This window comes from Dromiciops gliroides, chromosome 1, assembly GCF_019393635.1.
Source record: "Dromiciops gliroides isolate mDroGli1 chromosome 1, mDroGli1.pri, whole genome shotgun sequence".
Lineage (NCBI taxonomy): Eukaryota > Metazoa > Chordata > Mammalia > Microbiotheria > Microbiotheriidae > Dromiciops > Dromiciops gliroides.
The window spans coordinates 542,232,931-542,248,696 of NC_057861.1; the positions used below are offsets into that span (position 1 = coordinate 542,232,931).

At 40.3% G+C, this 15,766-nt stretch overlaps 1 protein-coding gene across 3 annotated transcripts in view; it reads left to right on the forward strand.

Annotated features, from left to right (window-relative positions):
* The window catches only part of TECPR1 (tectonin beta-propeller repeat containing 1), an 82,345-nt gene extending 68,334 nt beyond the window's left edge, over nucleotides 1-14,011 (forward strand). For all 3 annotated transcript variants that reach the window (XM_043984210.1, XM_043984216.1, XM_043984223.1), the window contains 3 exons: nucleotides 4,172-4,278; nucleotides 4,631-4,750; nucleotides 11,546-14,011. In XM_043984210.1, the coding sequence (XP_043840145.1) occupies nucleotides 4,172-4,278; nucleotides 4,631-4,750; nucleotides 11,546-11,746 (428 nt within the window). In that variant the 3' untranslated portion in view covers nucleotides 11,747-14,011. The remainder of the gene's footprint in view (nucleotides 1-4,171; nucleotides 4,279-4,630; nucleotides 4,751-11,545) is intronic.
* The last annotated feature ends 1,755 nt before the right edge of the window (nucleotides 14,012-15,766 follow it).

Consider the following 15,766-nt stretch of genomic DNA (forward strand, 5'->3'; position numbering starts at 1 on the left):
ATGCCAATTAGTAGTGGGATCAGGCCCTTGAGTGGCCCCTGAACTTTCATCCTGGATAAGATAGGGAGACGCAGTCTTTTTTTTTTTTTTCATAAAAGTATTTTATTATTTTCTAGTTACTTGTAGAGATAGTTTTTAATATTTGTTTTTATAAGATTTCGAGTTTCAAATTTTTCTCCCTCCCTCCCCCCTCCCCAAGACAGCAAGCAAACTGATATAGGTTATATATGTACAATTACATTAAACATATTTCTGCATTAGTCGTGCTGTGAAAGAAGAATCAGAGCAAAAAGGACAAGCCTCAAAAAAGAAAAAAAAAATAGAAATAGTATGGTTCAATCTGCATCTAGATTCCATAGTTCTTTTTTTCTGGATTTGGAGAGCATTTTCCATCATGAGTCTTTGGAACTATCTTGGACCATTGTATTGCTGAGAAGAGTCAAGTCTATCACAGTTGATCAACACACAATGTTGATGATACTGTGTATAATGTTCTCCTGGTTCTGCTCATCTCACTCAGCACCAGTTCATGTAAGTCCTTCCAGGTTTCTCTGAACTCCTCCTGCTTATCGTTTCTTACAGCACAATAGTATTCCATTACATTCATATACCACAGTTTGTTCAGCCATTCCCCAATTAATGGGCATCCCCTCAAATTTCGAATTCCTTGCCACCACAAAAAGAGCAGCTATAAATATTTTTGTACCTATAGGTCCTTTTCCCTTTTTTATGATCTCTTTGGGAAAAAGACCTAATAGTGGTATTGCTGAGTCAGAGACCTAGTCTTTTTAAAAAAATTGTTTTTAACTTTCACTGATCAATGGACACCTGCTTTGTTTCTAGTTCTTTAATACCACAAAGAATGCCGCTGAGTATATTGGGCCTTTTCCTTTGACTTTTTGGGGATGTATGCTTAGGAGTGAGATTGCTGGGTTAAAGGTATGGGCAATTTAGTTGCTTTTCCTGCATAAATTACAGATTTTTTGGACCACTATAGAATTCACCAATAATGTACCTATCTCCCCATAACCCATCAAAAAATGGACTGTTCTTATATTTTTCATCTTTGCCAATTTGTGTGAAGTGAAGTATGACCTCAGAATTGTTTTCATTTGTATTTTTCTCATTAGTTATTTGGAACATGTTTTCATGTGGCCATTTTTAATTTGTGAATGCTATCTTGACAACTGTTCATATCCCTTGGCACTTTATCAAGTATAATAGTGTCAGTTCCCTATACATTTTGTAAATCAGTTTTTGGAATCAGATATTTTGCCATTCTACTTCTGTCTGCATTGAGTATTCCTGCAAAAGACTTTTATTTAAGTATATGCAGTCAAAATTAACTTTTTGTGATTTATTATATGCCTTGCTTGGCTAAAATTCTCTCCTTAAACTATGCCCAAAGTGCTATAAAGCTGTGCATGCCCTTTGAACTAGCAATATCACTACTAGATCTATATCCCAAAGATATTTTTTTAAAAAGAGGAAAAGAACCTATTTGTACAAAAATATATAAAGCAGCTCTTTTTGTGGTGGCTAAGAATCGGAAATTGAGAGGATGCCCATTAATTGGGGAATAAAGCTGTGGTATATGATTGTGATCTAATATTATTATGTTATATAAGAAATGACAAGCAGGATGATTTCATAAAAATGTAGAAAGACTTACATGAACTGATGCAAAGTGAAGTGAACAGAACCAGAAGAATGTTGTACATACTAATAGCAATACTGCATTATGGACTGTGAATGACTTAGCTATTCCCAGCAATACAATGATCCAAGACAATCCTTAAAAACTTATGATGAAGCATACTATCTTTCTTCAGAGAAAGAAACAATATTGTTTGAATACAGACTGAAGCATACTATTGTTCACTTTCATTCTTTTTCTTTTTTTATTTGAGTCTTCTTGTCCATAGTGATTAATATGGAAATGTTTTATATGATTGTATATGTATAACCTATATCTGATTGCTTACCATCTCAGGAAGGGGATAGGAAAGGGAGGGAGGAATAGAATTTGGAACTCAAAACTTAAAAAAAGAAACACATTAAAATTTGTTTTAACATGTAACTGGGGAAAAAAATAAAATATATCTTAAAAAAAAGAATTCTCCCCTTAACCTTAATTTTGAATTTGTCATGTTCTTTTCCATTTTTCCATGATGTGACCTTTTATATTCAAATCATGTATCCATTTAGAGCTTCTTATGATAAATGGTGTATGATGTTGGTCTAAACCTAAGTGCTGCCAAAGTGCTTTTTAGTTTTTCTAGCAGTTATTTTAAAAGGGGGTCCTCCCCTCTGTAATTTATTTACTTGGGTTAATCAGATATTGGATTATTGTTTTCAGTTACTCTTGTTTTTTGCCTACATCTGTTCTATTGATCTGTTTTTCTGTACGAGTACCAAATCCTTCTGATGGCTACTGCTTTATCCCTTGAGATTCTAGACCGTTAATTCTTCCAAATGAGGTTCATTACTTTGTAACTCTTGGTAATTTGGTTTAGCAGGAAATATGTAAATTAATTTAGAGAGTGTTGCTATTTTTATTATATGAGTATGACCCCATCACTTGCAGTAAATTTCTCTTCAATTATATCTTTTTTTCTTTTTCTTTTCTTTTTTTTTGTGGGGCAACAGGGGTTAAGTGACTTGCCTAGGGTCACACAGCTAGTAAGTGTCAAGTGTCTGAGGCCATATTTGAACCCAGGTCTTCCTGAATCCAGGGCCAGTGCTTTATCCACTGCGCCACCTAGCTGCCCCCTCAATTTTATATATATATATTTAGTGAGGCAATTAGGGTTAAGTGACTTGCCCAGGGTCACACAGCTAGTAAGTGTTGTGTCTGAGGCTGGATTTGAACTCAGGTACTCCAGGGCCAGTGCTCTATCCACTGCGCCACCTAGCTGCCCCTTAATTATATCTTTAAAAAAAAAATTCTGTAGTTGTATGCATTCTAAATTTTGTGTCTACCTTGACAGGTAAACATCCACATAGATTAAGAACTTCACTGTTATTCTCTGTTGTATTCTAAGTATTGTTTTATCTATAGAGGTCATTTTGTATCTTCATTGACAGTGTTTATATCTATGATTTTGTTATCTTGTCTGATAATTGTAGCTGGCATTGCTAGAACTGTGCTAAATAACAGTGGGAAGAAGGAGCATGATTTATACTTCATGATGGTTCAACTTGTAGTCAGAGTTAATTAGGTTCCTGGGTAGGGAAGTAGAAGACAAAGGCAGTTTTCCCTCCAGTCTATCATCTCCATATGAACTAAGATTATTACGGTTTTGCTCTATGATATGTACCAGAATAATGGGGTCAGGAATTAATTATAGGACAATGTATCAGAAGAAGGGCTCTATAGATTCTGCCACAAATCCAATGAAGTGACTCTGAAATACTCCCTGGCACAAAATATGGTAGTGGAAAAAAACAAACACAGTGGACTAGAATTCAATAGATCTAGGGGGCGGCTAGGTGGCACAGTGGATAAAGCACTGGCCCTGGAGTTAGGAGTACCTGAGTTCAAATCCGGCCTCAGACCCTTGACACTTACTAGCTGTGTGACCCTGGGCAAGTCACTTAACCCCCATTGCCCCACAAAAAAAAAGAATTCAATAGATCTAAATCCTAGTTGAGTGTCTTTAGAATTTGTTTGACCTTAGACAGATCACTTAATTTCTTTGTGCCTCAGTTTCTTTACCTGTAAAATCAAGGTAAAAATACTGGGCCAGGTATGTTGGTACACGCCTGGCATCTCTGCTACTGGGAGGGGGTGGAGACTGATAAATCACTTGAGCTTAGGAGATATGAGCTGCTGTAGACCTAAAGCCCTTGGAAGCAGAAGGCCACCCGGCCCAGTTTGGAAAAACAGCAGGTTAAAACTTCTGTGCTGATCGAGGCCCACAAGTGACTGTTGTGCTTCCAGCCTGGGCAACAGAAGGTAAATCAATCCCCCCAAAAGGAAGTATAAGGTGCTATCAAAAAAAAAATACCGGGTTTGATTAAGTCTGTTAAAGCCAAAAGCATAAAGCTGGAAGAAAGGAGCGACTATCCTTCTTGGCCATGAGGAGCCTCAGTGGGTCCAGATGATAAAGAGCAGAGCTTTTTATAAGCAGCGCCTCCCTAATACTAACTGCTTACTTATTCTTCCTAGGCAACTTGTGGTACCGACAGGGAATCACCCCCAGCTACCCACAAGGATCCAGCTGGGACCATGTCTCTAATAATGTCCGCAAAGTTTCTGTTGGCCCGCTGGACCAGGTTGGCATATGTTTTCCCTGATGTAAGGTCATTAAAAGCCCTTCCATTAGACACTAGCTCCTGGGGTGTGTTAGAGAAAGCTAAAACCTGAACCCAGGGACTTGAATCTCTCTTGTGTTGCTTGTGATTTCTCTACTCCTTGATCTCAGCCCTCAGGTATGCCCTCTGAGCCTGTTTACTTCTAGAGCCGATTCCTTTATTTCTAGTTGAGCTGTGCTTCTTCCTTCTGTCTTTTTCTACTCTGAGCAAAGCACCCCTCAGGATAGTTCACTCTTGCCTAGGCTTTTCCAATATAGCTGTCGGTTTCAGTGGAATAGGATGGTCTGCGATTTCATTCTCTCTTGCATTTCAGGTCTGGGTCATTGCCAATAAGGTTCAAGGAAGCCACAGCCTGAGCTGCGGGACTGTGTGTCACCGAACAGGAGTGCAGCCCCGGGAGCCAAAGGGGCAGGGATGGGACTATGGCATTGGGGTGAGTACGGGACCCTTCCTTTGGGGTTAAGGTAGTGGAGCATGCAGCAGCGTCCTTGCAAAACAGCTCCTGCTACTATGTTCATGGTTGGGACTTAGTCTAGTGTCCAGTTATGTCGTCAGACATAGTACCTTTGTGTACTACCCTGTAGAGTTCTACCACATGGAATTAGTGTATATTTGGCTTCTTTGGCTTTGTGTATGATAACACATTTTCCCTGAGCACCTGCCAGAAACTCAAAAACTGAGTTACCCTCTAAAATGTTTACTCCCCATACTTAGCTGGTGAAGAAGGGAGGGGGTGGAGGGCATTCTTGTTGCCAGGTGCCACCTTCCCAGCCAAAACCTTGACAAAACTGATAGAGATGAAGGCTGGGAGGGGTATCTCTCAGAAGACACCTCTTACAACTTGGAACTTGGGAACCACATATTTGGAACCCTCTCCCTTCTCTCCACTCTAAGACACTTGGATGGCAACTTTCCAGTAACACCATAAAGACCCATGTACACACCTGTTCCCCCCAGTCTTAAAATCTGGTGAGTTTGGGGTCATGTGGCATGGCAAACTGCAGTAATCCTTCTCATTTGATAATTTGCCTCTGTACCAGCTATTAGTTAAGAGAAAGAAACTAGAATGCCTGGTGTGGACTAGAAGGAAGTAAGGAGTGAAGAGCCTTTCACTCCTTTTCCAGAGAATCTGGAATTGTTTTATAGTTCCAGTTGTAATTTTGCCTGTGGCCAAACCATCTCCCTTCCACATGTCCCTCACTTTAAGCCCTAGTCACTATATATGGTTCTCGAGAATATGTGGTCATCTGGGCTCAGAACTCCTTCTTACCTCATGTTACTTCATGTGAACTGGGTTAGTTAGCCTAAAGAAGAAAAGACCAAGCCCATAAAGGTTTTAATTTTAGATTAGTTATTATTTTCTATGTCTACAGAGGTCCCAATAAGGAGAAATCAGTGTAAATTAAAGCAGAAGGGATTTAGGCCAAAAAGTCCCTGGGATGCTGAAGTACTAGAGTGGGCTATAGAGAGTGGGTGTGAAGTCAGTAAGAAGACCAGGAGCTAGAGGTTCACCTTTCCTAGAGGTTTGGACACCTTCCCTGAAGGCAGTGGGTTGGGCCAGGTGACTTCTCAGTACCTTCTGGCTCCAGAATCCTTAAGCACTGGGACAATTTTTTAGAAAAAGGAAAGAGCATCATACATTATTTGGAGGTTTTTTGGAACGATCATGTCATGAGTTCCAAGAGCTTACTCCGTAATACATTATCTAATCAGTGCTTGGTAAATGGCAATTGAAGATAAAATTTAAGAAAAGAAGAAAAAAAATGAGCAGTCTGCATTCTAAACCTTTATTCTTTATTGATGTACTTTGTTTTGACTCATTGTTCACTTCCCAGTAAATAGTATCACATTGTAATTGTCCCATAAAAAAAAAACAACAGGTAAACATTGTAAGTAAAAATAGTTTTGAAAGACTTAAGAATGGGGGCAGCTAGGTGGTGCAGTGGATAAAGCACCAACCCTGGATTCAGGAGGACCTGAGTTCAAATCCAGTCTCAGACACTTGACACTTACTAGTTGTGTGACTCTGGGCAAGTCACTTAACCCTCATTGCCCCCCCCCCCCAAAAAAATCTGTTAGAAAAAAAAGGGGCAGCTAGGTGGGACAGTAGATAAAGCACCAACCCTGGATTCAGGAGGACCTGGGTTCAAATCCAGCCTCAGACACTCGACACTTACTAGCTGTGTGACCCTGGGCAAGTCACTTAACCCTCACTGCCCCACAAAAAAAAAAAAAAGAAAAGAAAGAAAGAGATAGAAAGACTTAAGAATGTTGATCAGACCAACCATAACTAGAGAATAGAAATGATAGAACTAGCTCTTTACCCTCTCACAGAGGTAGTAAACTCAAATGCAGAAGGAGACACATTTTTGGATGTGGACAATATATGGGTTTTTTGGTGAATATTTATCATGTTTATTTTTTTAATTGGTGAAAGATGGAGAATATCAGTAATATTCCCCAAGAAAAGAAAGAAGTGACACTGAGGCACTTAAAGGAATGCCTAGAAGGAAGTTGAGAGGCAACACAAACAGGGCAGCATTTGAAAGCAACATAGTTTTTTTTAAAGCATGCTGTAGACTTATAAGTCTTATAGAGACTTGCAGATTAATACATATTTTTCTCTTCTCTCTGGAAATTCTCATTTTTTATTTTAATGTTTAACTGCAGAATAATTTTCCCCCTTTTATCTATCCATCATCTGTCTATCTTTCTTTATATCTATCTATCTAATCTATCTTTCCCATCTATTTGTCTATCTATCTGTCTGTCTGCCTATCTATCTATCACATCTATCATCTATCTATCTATCACCTGTCTATCTATCTATTTTTTGGTCTTAAAATTATTTTTTTTCCAGTTACATGTAAAGATAGTTTTCAACATTTGTTTCTATGAAATTTCTAGTTCCAAATTTTTCTCCCTCCCTCCCTTCCCTCCCCTCTCCCCAGGACAGCAAGCAATCTGATATAAGTTATATATGTACAATCACATTAAACATATTTAGTACAATAATTTTCCATAAAAGCTAAGTAACACCACATAATATAATGATTTTGACTGAGTTCACATAACCTTGAAGTTTTAGTTTTTCATTCCTTGAGAGAAAGGAAATATGTTTTAATCTTACTCAAATAGAACCAATATTGTCCAATTATTCAGTCACAAAGTATTTGTTAAGCACCTGCTATGCATGTGACACTGTGCTGGTCCTTGGGGATACAAGTACAACAAATAACACAATCCCTACTCACAATGAGCTTAGAGTCTATAGTAGAGACATGAAGTACATATATAAATATAGACAGCTTAAATACCAAGTGAATAAGTAAATACAAGTATATGCAGAGGAGTTAAAGCAAGGTAGTTGGGAGGGAGGACACGAGCATTCGAGGGGAAATCTGAAAAGATTTCATGCTGAAGCTGATACTTGAGCTACTGCATCTGAAAGGAAGGGAGGGATGCTGAAGCGGAGGAGAGGAAAGGAGAGCGCTTTTCAGCCATTGGGTATAGCTAGTAAAAAGGCATGCATGGAGCTGGAGTGTGTAAGGAGCTTGCTGAAAGAAGGAAAGTTTAGCTGCTGTACAGTATGTGGTAGAGGAAATAATGTCCAGTGAGGCTGGAAAGATAGGCTGGAGCAAGGTCGTGTAGTATTTTAAAAGCTAAAAGGAAGACCCTGGGCAAGTCACTTAACCCTCATTGCTCCTCAAAAAAAGAAAAAAAAGAAAAGAAAATTACTTCAGCAGGGTGGACTGGAGTGGTAAGAGCCTTGAGTCAGGAAGACCAATCATATAAGTGACTGTTGCGGTGATCTGGGCAAAGGGATGATGAGGGCCTGAATCAAGGTACTAGCTGTGTACGTGGGGAGAAGGGGTAGAAAGTGAAAGATGTGAATATTGAAATAGCAAGATTTGGCAAGCCATTGGATATGGGTGAGGAAGAGTAATGTGAGGGCCAAAATTTGATATACGGAGCGTAATTCGGGTGACTCGCCGTAATATTGGGGTCCCAGAAATATGAGGGACCTTTTAGGTTCTCCCTCCGCTCTGAACTGCCCTTTTAAATATTTCTCCCAGGCCAATAAGAAAGGAGCCTCTAAGCTTTAGTTCACAAAAGGATCAGATTTTATTACTTGGGAATTAATTAAACAACAAAGGTGAAACTAATAAAAGATCAAAGATAAGGAAATAGGAAAATAGAAATACAGAGAAATGCTCTTAACTCTAAACTTAGCCTATTAGGGTTTTCCTTAATTAAACTCACCAAACACCTGAACAGCTCGCCAGTCTAAGGTTGCTCGTGCGCCACCCGGACCACAGTCGCCACACCGAGAGCATGAACACGTGCCGCCAGCGCAAGGGCCCAGAAGGAAAAGACTGAGTTCCGGAAAATGCCTAGCGTTCTGGAAGCAGCCTGCCTCCCTTCAGGGAGCATTCAATCTCTCCTCCCCAAAAAGGGGAAGTCCTTCAAAAGTTGCCTTTCTGAGCTCAGTAGCATACCTAACCTCCGGGTGGGCCAGGTGTGGCCCCTCCCAAATGAGTTAGCTAAAAATGGGAATATTAATCTTTACCACAATAAGGAGCGCTGGCTAATGCCAAGAAACACTGTGGTGCCTTTGACAAAAATAAGGAAGTTTGGAAGAGGGGAAGGTTTAGGGGATGAGATAATGAGTTGATTCTAAGACTACTGAGTTTCAGGTTTCTCTGGAATGTCCAAGAGACCATTGGTAAGGCAGAACTGAAGTTCAGAAGCAATATTGGGGCCGGATAGGTAGATCTGTGCGTCATCCGCATAGAGGTGAGAGTTAAACTCATGGAACCCAGTTAGGGTATGAGAGAATGTAGAGGGAGAAGAGAAGAGGACCTAGGACAGAAGTTTGGGAACACTCACAGTGGCAGGGCATCATGTGGATGGTGATTGAGATACAGCAGTTCTATAGATAGAAGGACCAAGAAAGAGGGGTGTTATGAAAACCCAGAGGAGGAGTATCTAAAGAAGAGGCTGGGTCAGAGACAGCAGAGAGATCTAGAAGGAAAGACTGCAGTTTGGCAATTAAGAGATTGTTGATAGAGAAAAGTTTCAGCTGAGGTAGATGATTTATGGTGCCTTATTGTAGTGTCTTAATTTATCTTCCAGTAATCAGTGTGTATAGTATTTTGCTTCTGCTTTTTTTTTCACTCTGAATAAATTCATGTCTTTCCAAGATTCTCTCAATTCTTCCTGTTTATCATTCCTTATGACACAGTTATATTCCTTACATTCATATACCATACTTTGTTCAACCATTCCCAATTCATTGGACATATGATTTGTTTCTAGCTTCTTGCTATTAAAACTATGTTGCTATGACTATGTGGGTGTATATAGGACCTTTGTTTCTGTCATTGGCCTCTTGGAGGCATAGCAGAGGAGGTGGATGCTCTCGGAGATATGGAGATATGGGATTACACACGATGTCAAAGAAAATCTTTTCTGACACTGTTTTCCACAGTAGTTGGACCAATTGTCACAGTGTGCTTGGCTTCCCATAGCTCCTCCATCATTGATGTTTTTCATCCATGTCAGTGTGATAAATTTGAGTTAGATGATATGTGAGATTTATTTTAATTTGCCTTTATTTTATTGTTCAAATTTGGAGCATTTTTCTTAAGGTTATCAATAGCTTATAGTCCTTTAGAAAACTGTTTATAGCTTTTGATCATTCATCTAATGGAAAATGACTCTTACAGGTTTTTGTTAATTCCTTACATATTTTAGGTCTCAGATTTTTGTCAGAAATGTTTGATACAAAGACTTTCCCGCCTAATATAATATATGTTGTCTTTATAGTCTAACTACATCAGATATTTTTTATTCTATATCTAACAGTCATCCCCCTAATATTTTTGTATAACATGGTAGAACGAAAGCATGTGAATATGTTTTATAAACAATTTGCTTTTAAAAACCTATAGTGGGGGGGCAGCTAGGTGGCGCAGTGGATAAAGCACTGGCCTTGGATTCAGGAGTACCTGAGTTCAAATCCAGCCTCAGACACTTGATACTTACTAGCTGTGTGACCCTGGGCAAGTCACTTAACCCCCATTGCCCCGCAAAAAAAAAAAAAAAACCCAAAAAAACCTATAGTGGGGTGGCTAGGTGGCACAGTGGATAAAGCACTGGCCCTGGATTCAGGAGTACCTGAGTTCAAATCCGGCCTCAGACACTTGACATTTACTAGCTGTGTGACCCTGGGCAAGTCACTTAACCCTCATTGCTGCCTCCCCCCAAAAAAGAAAAAGACAAACCACATAAAACAAACAAGTGTAGTCAAACAAACAAAAAATCCACAAATTTGCTATGTCCAAAATGAACAAAGTGGGAATCTGTTCTGTTTTAGTATGCATATTTCTTTTCTTTCTTTTTTTTTTTTGGTGAGGCAATTGGGGTTAAGTGACTTGCCCAGGGTCACACAGGTAGTAAGTGTTACGTGTCTTGAGATCGGATTTGAACTCAGGTCCTCCTGAATCTAGGGCCGGTGCTCTATCCACTGCGCCACCTAGCTGCCCCTTAGTATGCATATTTCTTTTTTGTTGTGGTGGTTGTTTGGGGTTTGTTTGGTTTTTTTGAGACAGGGTCTCCCTAACTTGCCCAGGTTGAACGTGCAGTGGCCACTCAAAGGCTCTACCCCACTGTGGACCTCCATGGCAGTTTTGGTTTACAACCTCAGCCATCTTGGGCCTCCTCAGGCAGCCTGGAGGCCCTCAGCTCCCAGGGACTCTTCCTATTGGTGCTGGACTTTTGCAGCTCAGAAATCCTGAGCTTAGTTGATCCACCAGCCTTAGCCTCCCTGGGTAACCAGGATTGTAGGTGTGCACCACCACACCCGGCTGCTATTTCTGTTACGAGGGTTTTGTTTTCTCCACTGGAGGGGAGATGAGAGGAAGAGAAAATAGATGATTATAATGATTAAAAATAAGTATTTTTAAATCGGTCTCCTTCTGTACCTTAAGTCTAGCACCCCACTCCCACCCCCCACCCCAGTCAGGAGATTGCTAGCCTGCACTTGATTCCTTTAATTTTTACTAGCTCTTCTCCCTTCACCTGGGAGGGCAGGGGAAGCACACTGGTAATGAAATGAACAAAACCAATTCTCATTCCCTCTCCTGGCACCAGTTGTTGCTGTTCTCCCTGAATGAGTAGCCAGGCTGCTCTCACTCTTCTTTATGTGTTTTCCCTTTGCTTGCAGGGAGGATGGGACCATATTTCAGTCCGGGCCAATGCCACCAAAGCCCTGAAGAGTGTGTCACACGAGACAGTGGAAGACAATTTCTCTAGGACAACAGACCTAGAAGAGGGAGATGGGAGTGGCGAGAGCAGCTTCTTTAACAAGATGATGCTTGTCATGAATACGGTACAAGAGGCAAATGGCAGTGCGGTGACCTGCTAAGGTGTCCAGACAACCTTTGCCCACTGCAGGGAACTTGAAACAGGAGGCTGTTTCAGCAGCAGCAGTTCCCGGTTGCTGGTCGATTTTGTAGGGTCTAGATTTGCTATGTGAGCCTTTTACAGTTAGATTTATTTTATTCTCGTATCGGAATATTACTATTTGTGCAGGAAGAGAAGATCGGCATAGTTCCTGTGCAAGGTTTGAGGGAGGTGGTCATCTTAGAGGCCACCCCACCCACCACCTCAGAAATGTGAATTTTTGTGTCATTGCACTTTTGTCTCAAATCTGCTAAATGTCTTTGATCTTATCTTTCCATGCCTCGTAGAGTGTCCTCCCCATGCTTCCTTGTTCTGGTCTTTTCTTCCCTACCATCCTCTCTACTTAACTATGACCACAAATAGGAACCCAAGTCCTGGTTTGGGAGCCTGTCCTGTCGGTAACAGCAAAGGGGAGGCAGAGCCTTGGTCCTTGAGTAGCTTCCATAATGCAGATGGGCCCAGACGAAGACAAGGGGAAGAGATTCCAGGGTTGTAGGAAAGGACTTTGGAGGCTTCCTCCTTCCCAGAGGGTAAAGGACGGGGAGTTGTTTAGCACTGACCAGTCCATTTATCCCTGTCTCTGGCTGAGTCATTTCTGGGCTGGGAGCCCGAGTCCCTTCCTAGAACTGTCCCCCTACTCCACCAGAAAGCAATGGCATCAGAATGCTTCCGAGATCACGTGGTTCACCTATGCCCCTAGTATTGCTTAGAGCCTCACACTGGACTTTAGTGAGGAAGGAAGGTCAGGATTGTTGTGAGATTGGAGGCAAAGACCAGAAGGCCAGACCTCCCCTCGCTCAGTGTTGTCTTATTTCATTTTTCTTTCCCTTGTTCTTTCTCTTTCACTTAGGCTGTATCTCCATATAAACAGGGATTTCAAAACAAATCCAACAACAATCAGTTAATGAAGTGGTTGTTTAAAAAAAACAACAACAACAAACAGTTGGACTTAATTCAGCCACATCTGTGTGTGGACATAACACTACTGAATTTTCCTCATTTTGTTGCAGTTTATTTGTGTTGCAAGGGAATGTGCTGCCATGTTTAGAAAGAATTACTATGATATGCCATTAGATTAGAAAAAGAGATGAGTTTTAGAAAAGTGTGCTTTGTCTAGAAAACTTGAATTGACATTGTTCGAAGTAGTCTTTAGCTTACGTTAGTGTAACCAAATAACAGTAAGGCCAAGGAAGGAAGACTGTGTAAATGTTAGGACTAGGCACTTTGTGGGGAGAGGGGAGTTGTTTTCCTCTGCTCCTCCCCCTGTGAGCATTCAGTAATACTCGTTTTTGAGTTCTTCAGTGAACTGCCCTTAGTAGAGAAGGCTTGCTGTTCTACCCAGAAACACTGCCCCCGTTCCATCAGCTGAATCAAAATGCACTTTGTTAAACTGATGAATCAGTTAAATCAGTTTATTAAATTGCCCTTGGTTTTGATCTGTTTTACACAGGGGCAATGATGGATAATCCTTCTGTCATTTTATTGCCAGATTTACATCCTGTTGGCAAAATCCTCTCTGGTTTGCCTTTCCAAACTGGGGACCTTTGCATGTGCTGTGAATCAAAACCAGATGCCCATCTCTTATTATTTTAAAATTATTAAATAGAAGCTGATTTATAATTAGCTTTGCCCAGAATAATCATCCTTTTCGTTTGATCTATTTTCTTCTGTTGTTAGGAGAGAGGACAGGCATATATTTATTATATTCCTCTGTATTGTGTTTTATTACACATGAACAGAATTTTGAATGAAAAATTGCTTTGTGACTTCATCTCACGAACCAAATTTGGAGTCCTGAAGTGAATGTCTTTTTTTTTTTGCATGTATTGTGTCTTCTGGCATTTTTTTTTCACACCAAGTTGTACAATTTGGATGTCCCAAATGGAAAACTATTCAATGCGGTTTTGCTTAAAGTAAAAGAAAAAAGAGAGAAGCTTGTTTACTTACAGTGGGTCAATTTCCTATCTTGTTTACATGTTGCATTTCAAGATTTCCTTGTAAATGGGCATTATGTTCTGTTTTTTCCTAAAAATTACTTGCAGGTTATGCTATCAATTTCTATCTGTTCTAAAAACAAACTCCTTTAGGGGTTTTAACTCTGCACTCACTCAAAGGGTAAACTTGTTCTTTTCCCTTCTGAGAATCAAATGTTTACATGTTCAACAGTACCAAATTCTCTCAAATTTCCAGGATTCTTTGAGTCAATAAAATCTATTCCAGAATAAAATGGTTGTGCATTTTATTTTATTCTTCCAGGCCACTTCTTTATTATACATATTATTATATAAAGTATAGAGAGCCCATGTACACTGTGGGGAGCATTAGAATCATTGAAAAACTACCTTTTTCCTCTGTTTATGCTATTATGTCAGATATTTTCAGAAAAGCAGTTTGCTCCATGGATTACTTAATACGGTGTTTTTGCTGGTAAGATTTTCCAGTTTGATTTGAGATGGTACCCTCCAATTATATAGATGCTTATTTGTATGAGGAAGCTTTAGCATCAGAGAAAATGGGTATTTAACCACTTAGGGAATGTGCTTTCATGCCGTAAATCCATGTGAAGTAGCTGACCCACCTACCCAAGGGCCAGTTAGTTATCTGTCTATACAAAAGAAAGAGGTGGTTCAGGTGAGTCACTGAGCTACTTACAGCCTAGGATTTTGTCTCTAACAGGCCGTGGAAGCTAGCTTCAGAAAACATTTGCAGTCCTAAAATATAAACCTGCACCCTACAGACCACAATTTTGTAACTACATAAATTGAAGGAACTGGAAATATTCCGTTTGAGAAGATAGCGTTTGAAGGGGGCCCTCCTGAAAAAAAAAGGGATTATTCTTAATCTTAGCCCCAGAGGGCAGGGCTTCACTGTCTAGAAGTTATAGAGGCAGATTTAGGCATGTTAAAATGATGGGCTTCCTAACAGAGCTATCCCAAAATGAATGGGCTGCCTCAGGAGGTTGTGGGTTCCCTTTTCTTGAGTTGAAGCAAAGGCTGAGTGATCCCTTGTAAGGGATGTTGAAAAGGATATTCTCCATCAGTTGTAGTAGTTTTTGAAGTCCTCTCCAATTCTGAGATAAAGGGATCCTGCCCCCCGCCCCCTATAAAAAGAGGCTTCAAGGATTGTTTTTCTTGTGTATCTGTCTAAGAAATAAGTATTCAGGCCTGAATTCTGGGAAGAGGGAATAGAAAGTCAAAGATTGAAGCTATCCACTGAATTATTTTCAGGACCCCGCCCCCTCCATTGTCATTTATGCTCCCAGTTTGAGTATAGTTAACCCTCCATCAACATTTCATATTTATTGGATTGAAAGTCGTGGATTTGGGGCAGCTAGGTGGAGCAGTGGATAAAAGCACTGGCCCTGGATTCAGGAGTACCTGAGTTCAAATCCAGTCTCAGATACTTGACACTTACTAGCTGTGTGACCCTGGGCAAGTCACTTAACCCTCATTGCCCCACAAAAAACAACAACAACAAAAAAAAAAGTCATGGATTTGGATTTGGCATCTCTTAAAGGCCTAATAATTATCCAGATAAACAGTAGGTGGCCTAGGAAAGATGTCCTGAATGTCTTGTGTTGCAAGGTGGATAGAGTCGACCTCCCTTACTTGTAAATCACCCCTCAGCTTGCAACACATGCACGAAACAGATTTCATGATGATTGAAGTCTCTTTTGCCTAACAAGGAGAAATGGTTTCCAGTGCCATTGGGGGAATTTATTTTTTGCTCAACTGCATATTTGCTACAAGAGTTTTGTTTAGGGGCGGCTAGGTGGCACAGTGGATAAAGCACTAGCCCTGGATTCAGGAGTACCTGAGTTCATATCCAGCCTCAGACACTTGACACTTACTAGCTGTGTGACCCTGGGCAAGTCACTTAACCCCCTTGCCCCGCAAAAAAAAAAAAAAAGTTTTGTTTGAATTTTTTCCCAAGTTGGAGGGTGTTGGAAGTAGAGGATATAAATTTTTGTTCATAGAAAAAA